This window comes from Amia ocellicauda, chromosome 10 (assembly GCF_036373705.1).
Source record: "Amia ocellicauda isolate fAmiCal2 chromosome 10, fAmiCal2.hap1, whole genome shotgun sequence".
Lineage (NCBI taxonomy): Eukaryota > Metazoa > Chordata > Actinopteri > Amiiformes > Amiidae > Amia > Amia ocellicauda.
This window is the reverse complement of record NC_089859.1, coordinates 4911053-4918618: the sequence shown is the minus strand read 5'-3', so window position 1 is coordinate 4918618 and position 7566 is coordinate 4911053. Positions and strand designations below refer to the sequence as shown.

General features: G+C 42.2%; 1 protein-coding gene across 1 annotated transcript; it reads left to right on the top strand.

Annotated features, from left to right (window-relative positions):
* The first annotated feature begins 1676 nt into the window (after window positions 1-1676).
* On the top strand, window positions 1677-6706 carry LOC136759660 (B-cell receptor CD22-like). The gene is made up of 6 exons (XM_066714625.1): window positions 1677-2047; window positions 4725-4991; window positions 5429-5768; window positions 5899-5992; window positions 6215-6272; window positions 6405-6706. The coding sequence occupies exons 1-6, from the start codon at window positions 1807-1809 to the stop codon at window positions 6704-6706; spliced, it is 1302 nt and encodes a 433-aa protein (XP_066570722.1). The 5' UTR covers window positions 1677-1806.
* Window positions 6707-7566: the final 860 nt, after the last annotated feature.

The following is a 7566-nucleotide window of genomic DNA, read 5'->3' as shown; positions in this document are numbered from 1 at the left end:
GTGTCATTCACTCACAAACACCGATTTAGAACAGGGTTTCTGAATTGTGTACTGGGACATGCTAAATTGGCCATTTGGAAGACCAGGAAAAACAAGTTGCAGTGCCACGGTGTTTGTGATGTGGTAGTGATGCTGCGTTGTTTAATTGTTTCTATAGTGAAGGTTGATTTTGCATTTTATACTCTTGTGTATGATTTGCATAGTTTTCAGCAGAGGTGATGTGTTAGTGGGAGGGTGTGTGCTGTGGGGGGGTTGGAACTTGGTGATGTTTTTGTGACCAGGTACAGTGGTTAACAGAAAATTATCTGGGGGTAATTTTCACAAAATGACAAAAAAACAAAAACAAGAACAACAAAAAAGTATATGTTGATGATGTTTAGCTGTTAATTAAGGATTTTTAAAAGTCAAAGTCTCTCTCTCTCTCTCTCTCTTTCTCTCTCTCTCTCTCTCTCTCTCTCTCTCTCTCTCTCTCAGAGAGTAGACATGCAGCTTTCACACTGCAGTTCTAATCACACGTGAGGAGATATAAGCCCAAGCCGAGAGTTGTTGCAGACACTGTAATTGTAAAGTAGATTTGCTTGATTAATAAGACTATGTTAATGCCAAGATGTGCCAGAGACCACCCCCTCTCTCTGCAGAGTCTGATCTGCTGTACAGGGACAGGATCTCCATTCAAAAACCGCGTCCACGTCATCGACTGATTCAAACAGGAGCACAGGACAGCACTCAGCGCATTAAAGGCACTGAAACCGCATCAACAACGCAAATTTTACTGACTGTTTCTAGGACAACTATATTTTTGTCTGTGATGCCATGCACCATTTGAGATAAAAATAAAAATCGAAATACTTGTCAAAACTGCTGTCTCTGCTTCTCTTCAGGACTGCTAATATTTGATCATCCTGTAAACGACTCCTGCACAACACTGTGACTTCACAGTCCACTAATACAGCACTTCTTACTGCTTTATTCTCAAAACATGTTTAATGATGATTCTGGAAAGAAGTGACTCATTGTTTTACTGTTTAGGAAGAAACTCAGGAAGCGTTTAAACTCTCAGCTCTTGTTTACTGTGTCTGCAGTGCCCCCCCTATAGGAGGTGGTCTGACTCCTCATCACTGACAGAGAGCAGAAGGACAGAACTGAAGCTGCAGCGATGGGTGTGGAAGAGACACTGCGCTTACTGGGGGCGACTCTGCTCCTCCTGCCTGGTAACACTGCCTTCTGTCACCGTTTCACACACATATCACAATATCAAAGACATCTTCTTTATTATAGTGTGTGTGTGTGTGTGTGTGTGTATAATATAAATATAACTTATATAATTAACATTACAAAGTAAGTAATATAAAATAAATAATTGTGAAAATTGAATGAGGACATTTTAAGACATGAAATGACAGGTGAGGGAAAAAGTCATCATTTATTTTCAAATGTTATAGACAAATGATTTCTGTATAGAAAAACAATTGTATTGAAACATCCAGTTGCTGACTCAGACTAAGCAAATATACAAATATATTGATGATAATTGACAGTGTTTGCTGACACTTCACTGTGTCTGGAGTTTGCCTGTGTCCTGTGAGGCTGTCATTACTCTGAGCTCTGCTGGACTCTTCACTGGTCAACACTGACCACTGAGCTGCTGTTTCTGCAGGTGTCCTCGGTGGGAACTGGGCTGTGTGGTATCGACCTACATATATCTGTGCTGTGAGGGGCTCCTCTGTGGTCCTGCCCTGTTCATATGATTATCCTCATACCTTTACCAGCAATTCAGTAACATATACATATGAAGTGAACACAGTGATGTGGTGTCACAATGATCGGCACTGTCATGTTGCCCCATGCGTGTATCACAGTAGAGGGGGTTCAATCAGCCCTGAATACCAAAACAGAACAGAGTACCTGGGAGATAAACTGAAGAACTGCACTTTGAAGATAAAGGACATAAGAGCAGCGGACAGAGGAGAATATAGATTCAGATTTGTAACCAATGACACTGGAGGTAAATGGACTGGTCAGTCTGGAGTGACTCTCTCTGTCTCTGGTAAGATCTGTGATTGTTTTAATGAATCAAGAGTCTGGTGTCTGAAATGTAGATTCAGCAAGAAGCCACGGCCAGTTTTAGTTCAGTGCTGTTTTAAGACGAAGAACAGTGTGTAGGAATCAGTCTGAGGACTCAGTCAATAGAGGCCACAGTGCAGAGGTCCAGGGGAGAGACGTCTCTGTCATTCACTCATATTCAGTGTGCTGCCCTGGCCAGTGACAAGGCCTGCACTCAGTGGATTGACACACCAACCCTTTACAACATTTATCAACCCACAGATATCACTCTATCTAAATGGATTTGATTTGCACTTTATTCATTTCAATATGTTGCCATGCCTGCTGAATTGAAACCGGTTTAGAGAAATGCTTCAGATTTAAACTGTACTATAAGGAAGTTGCTTGATCCATTCAACCACACTCATGTTGCCAATAAAATGAAGCTAATTAGTAAAAACTGAAATCAACACGTGCATTCAAATAAATAAGGGTTGCGACAAATCTTGTTTGTCAAGAAACACATTAAAAGTATTTCCTCCTTTGAAGTCATGACTGTAGGTTTATTTTCCATAATGAAAGGGAGTTTTTGATCCTGTGACTGCTTTCTTAACTGTCACGGCACATTAAAATACCTGTGAATCCCACAGTCACCCGGCGTCTGCTTCCTTACACTGAGCTGCAGTAATCTGCCTGCCATAACCAATCCAGGATCTGCAATTTGCCTCATGCACTGGACTGCTGTTTAATAAGCAATACTGGATTATCGAATGCTGTGTGTTTTTGCACATTAATCATTACTTGCACACTACAAGACAATGTCATGGCATTCATATAAACCCATACAAATAATATGGAATATATTTTAATGTCACCCATGGCGGTGCCCAATGTTCCCCACCTGAGGTCACCATCACCCCTTCCATACCAGTCACCTCTCCCAGCTTCAATCAGTCACTCATTCAATCTTCACAACAAACACTCTGATTATTCACCACACATCTGCTTCTCCCACCGGCCTTTATAAACCCCTCCCTGACTCTCACTCCCTGCGAAGTTTTGTCAGTTTATACTACTTGTCCGAACAGTCTCCTTGTGCCTTGTGAAACCTTTGTATCCTCAACCCCCAGCTTTACCTCTCGACCACGACCGTAACTGTACTATAAGGAAGTTGCTTGATCCATTCAACCACACTCATGTTGCCAATAAAATGAAGATAATTAGTCAAAACTGAAATCAGCATGTGCTTTAAAATAAAATAAGTAATAACTATAGGTTTATTTTCCATAATGAGATGGAGTTTTTGATTCCATGACTGCTTTCTTATCTGTCACAGCACATTAAAATACCTGTGAATCCCACAGTCACCCGGCGTCTGCTTCCTTACAGTGAGCTGCAGTAATCTGCCTGCCATAACCAATCCAGGATCTGCAATTTGCATCTGTGTAGCACAGACTCACCCCTTGTAATTGTACAGCCTTGTAGCACCGTGTTCATCCTCAGTCCTGCTCTGCACACACAGCCAGGGGAGCTTAATTACAGAGCTGCCTGCTGTCTCTCTGTACTGAGAGCCTGACCGAGGCACAGAAGTGTAAATAGTTTAATGAAATGAAAGGATCTGATAAGACACAGACAAGACATTGCAATGGACAAATTGAAAGCATGACCTTACAGTTGATACCAAACCAGCCAGGTGCTCTTTCTCGGTGATGTTAACTCAGAGTCTTGGAATCCCAGGGGGTTCTGATGCCCATGTCAGGATCAGGATCAATTAGCATGTGTGAATAATTCTCTACCAAATGTTAATTTTGCATTGTATGTGAAATATAAATGGCCCAATGGTTGTTTTAAGACCAAACATGTCTTGAGCATTTTTTGGTTCTCAGGTAGAATTACTTTAGTGTCATTAAGTTAGTTTTAAGTCACCTTTCATTGTTTGTTATCAAACTGGGGAAGACGCTGGGTAACACTTCTGATAGCAGCATGAAGTTTGTATTTGGGTTTGTTGCCCTGGTCTATGGAATATATAAAGTGCCTTGAATGTCTGAGTTTCACAAAATAAATCTTCAGTTGCAATGTGATGCTAGTCTCTGTGGAGACGGGCACGGCAGCCCATATGTCAGTTGGGGGGGGTCTTCCAGCATGGACGTGTGATCTGTCGTGCTTTGGTGAGCACAGGCCTGTCGTAAAACACACAACTTCAATGCTGTCTCCTTAACTCCTTTACCACAAGCCTACAGTTAGGAAGGTATATGCATTTATGTATATATTTGACAAAATAAAGTCGTATGATTTACAGAAGCCTATAAAACAGACAAAAGGTTAGGAAATGTCTGTAGCTCAATGTATTCTTCATCTTCATCTTATTATGATCTTCATCATTGTAAGTTTATAATAATTATTATAATAAAATATTTGTATCATTTCAAGTTCAAGGTGAAGGAAATTGCAACAAAGCTACTCTGATGTAAAGCTCAGTTCACCTCCACTAGTGCTGACAGCCTGCCAATCAGGAGACTCATGTTTAGATTAACAGATTGTTTAACATTGTCACCCACAATTAAAATGTTAGGATAATTGCTAAAGAATCATATTCATGCATACTTTAGGATCCTCAGAAGTAAGCAAAGTTGTTTGATCTCAAACTGACTGGTCTTCATGAACTCTTTAATTTCCATCAGAACTACAGGTGGAGATGAGCTCATCAGGAGTGAATGAATCAGTGAAAGAAGGAGACGCTGTGACCCTGACCTGTGACACAGGGAGCTGCTCTCCAACACAGGCACAGATCACCTGGTTTAAGAATGGCCGGCCGATCGCTCACACACAGACACTCAACAACACACTGCGCTTTAACCCTGTGTCCTATGGAGACTCTGGACACTACTCCTGTGCTCTTAGAGACGACAGAGAGACCCGATCTCAAGAGTTCACTGTGGACGTCTACTGTGAGTACCTTCAATTACAGCCTGTGTGCAATTTCAGTTTGAGTTACATTATTGGAAGCTTTTCACAGAATTACAACTCCATTTCTCATCCAGGTTTACTAGGCACTTGTTCTGCTTTATTAAAATCTGCTCTTTTAAATGTTCCTTATTTCAAAGTTTTAAGGACTTCATGACAGCTGACTCTGCTTGGTAGCTGTTACAGGAAAGTGGATGAGGGTTGACTGTTTGACTGACTGATGCCCCCAAAAACACCTCAATATGACCAGGAAGAGATCAGTTTCACAGATAACTGATTTTGGTCAAAGACAATACTGTGCATTCAGTGGTGAGGTACATTCTCCCATCAGTGAAGCGGTTTAAAGCTTATCTTTTACATGTTGAATGTTTATCAAATGCTTACAATTGTTAAAAAACAGATAATTGCTTTTTTATTCCAGATGCCCCAAAGAACACCTCAGTGTCCGTCAGCCCCTCTGGTGAAATAGTGGAAGGCAGTCGAGTCACCCTGACCTGCCGCAGCAATGCAAACCCACCAGTGCAGAGATACGCCTGGTTTAAGAGCAGTGGAGCTGCTGTCTGGCAGAAAGGATCAGGGCAGAGTTTCACCATCAAAGAGAGCAGCTCTGGAGACAGTGGGCAGTACTACTGTGAAGCACACAATACACATGGAGCTCACAACTCTACAGCCGTGCCTCTCACTATAACAGGTACAGTGTGTATTGTACACAGACACATGAGAGTGGAATTCAATGGAAACTTTGTCAAATATCTATCAGGGTAAGAATCTCGACTCACTGGCTAATGAACAATAAGTAATAATAGCCAGTATGTTGTTTAACATTCACACATGCAGTTCAGTCCCTCTGCTGAAAATGTCACTTGATGCTGTTTTTACTATTTCTTTGAGGTCCAGCCAAGTGGAAGACAGTGCTGCCAGCTGTCCTGGGCAGTGCGCTGTCTGTCTGTATTGTCACTGCACTGATTGTCATCTGTGTCAGGAGGTGAGAGGGTTCAACTCTGCATGTGTGTGAATTTGTATATTCTGAACTGTCGGGCAAAATCTGTGGCTCTGTGTGAGTCTCAGAAAGTGCCGTGGAGTGTGAGAGGAAGGGATGCTGATCTTGTTGTCTCAGGACATATTGAAGGGGAGTTTTATGGTGTGTAAAGGGAAGAGCTGACAGAGACTGACTTGCTCTGCTCTTTGTGTCTCGTTTGCTTCAAAGGAGGAAGGCTGGTCCATCTGGAGAGGAGATCAACAGAGACACAGAGACTCCAGTGAAGGTACAGGCAATGACAATTATAAAGCTTTACTCCTAATATTACATTCCAGCAACCTTTCACTGTCCCGTGAATATTTACATACTGAATAATACTGAGATAGGAGATCCATATTGTGAGTATTGTGAGTGGCAGAGCAGTGGCTCACAGTGTCCCTGTTCCCAACGCTGGACAGGAAGCTACAGGGGACATATACAGCAGTGTGGGACCATCAGACACCCCAGAGAGAGGACAGGACTCCAGCACACCAGCACAGGGTGGAGACGACCTCAACTATGCCACCGTGTCCTTCCAGTCAAAGACCACAGCCAGGCAAGTCTCCAGTTCTCTCTGTCACCATCAGGGCCTGTCTGTCTGCTCTAGACCTGGATCTGCACTGGAAGAATCTCAGCTTGTCGAATGGGAGGACATTGAGCACATCTGTAACTGCCAACTGAGGCTCAGCTCTAGGGGACAGTTGAGAATGAAATGTCACTCTCTGCATGTATCGCTGAATGAAACTAATATCAAAGCCCTTTCATTCTCAGGTTGTTTTCAATTAAGTATATATTTATATATTTGTATTTGTTCTACGTGAAGGACTGTAGCCACCAGCAATGAACCAGACGACTCCTCAGTTGTCTACAGTGTGGTGAAGAGGCCAACAAAGTGACGGACACCCGCATCTGGACCAGACACAATTGGAGCTGTAAATTAAATTTTTGGAGAGGCATCTGGACACTAATTCCACCCTCAGCACGCTTAAGTATAGGGCTCAAACCCTACTTTCCCAGCATTCATCGCTTCTCATCTCTGCACCCTCCCCAAACAGCACTCTTGCAGCAAACTCCCCGGTCCTGATATTCGCAGGGTTTGCACACAGACGGCTGTGCGCTTAGCAATTCGCTATCATGCAAAAATACAGATTTGGCATATTCGAAACCCCGTTTTGCGTGGTGCAATCCATTCTGCGTCATTCATAAATTAATTGTATGCGTGGCTGAAATGATGCGTGTTGTGATTAACCAATTCATGGCAGGGCAGTCGACCTGTTTGTGTGTTGTCTATATATCAACAGAGTGTTGCTGTCCTTGTAGTTCCTCTCTGTCTCCATGAGGAATTATTGGTTGGTGTCTGTGCAGTGCATTATTAAGAATTGCTTTTAACTTTCTTATTTTAACAGATCATTAAACTTTATCTTTAAAGATTATCCTTTCTAGTGTATTATAGTGTGTTTGCTTATTACTGATTTGCATTTTAGAGTTTATCATGTTTTATTTGGTTATTCTCTGATCTCATAGTTCTACTGAGTGAGTGT

Coding starts and splice junctions, on each gene's coding strand:
- LOC136759660 (XM_066714625.1), top strand. CDS start 1,807: ATGTGGTGTCACAATGATCGGCACTGTCATGTTGCCCCATGCGTGTAT. Junction 4,992..5,428: donor GTTCACTGTGGACGTCTACT/GTGAGTACCTTC, acceptor TTTTTATTCCAG/ATGCCCCAAAGAACACCTCA. Junction 5,993..6,214: donor ATTGTCATCTGTGTCAGGAG/GTGAGAGGGTTC, acceptor TTTGCTTCAAAG/GAGGAAGGCTGGTCCATCTG.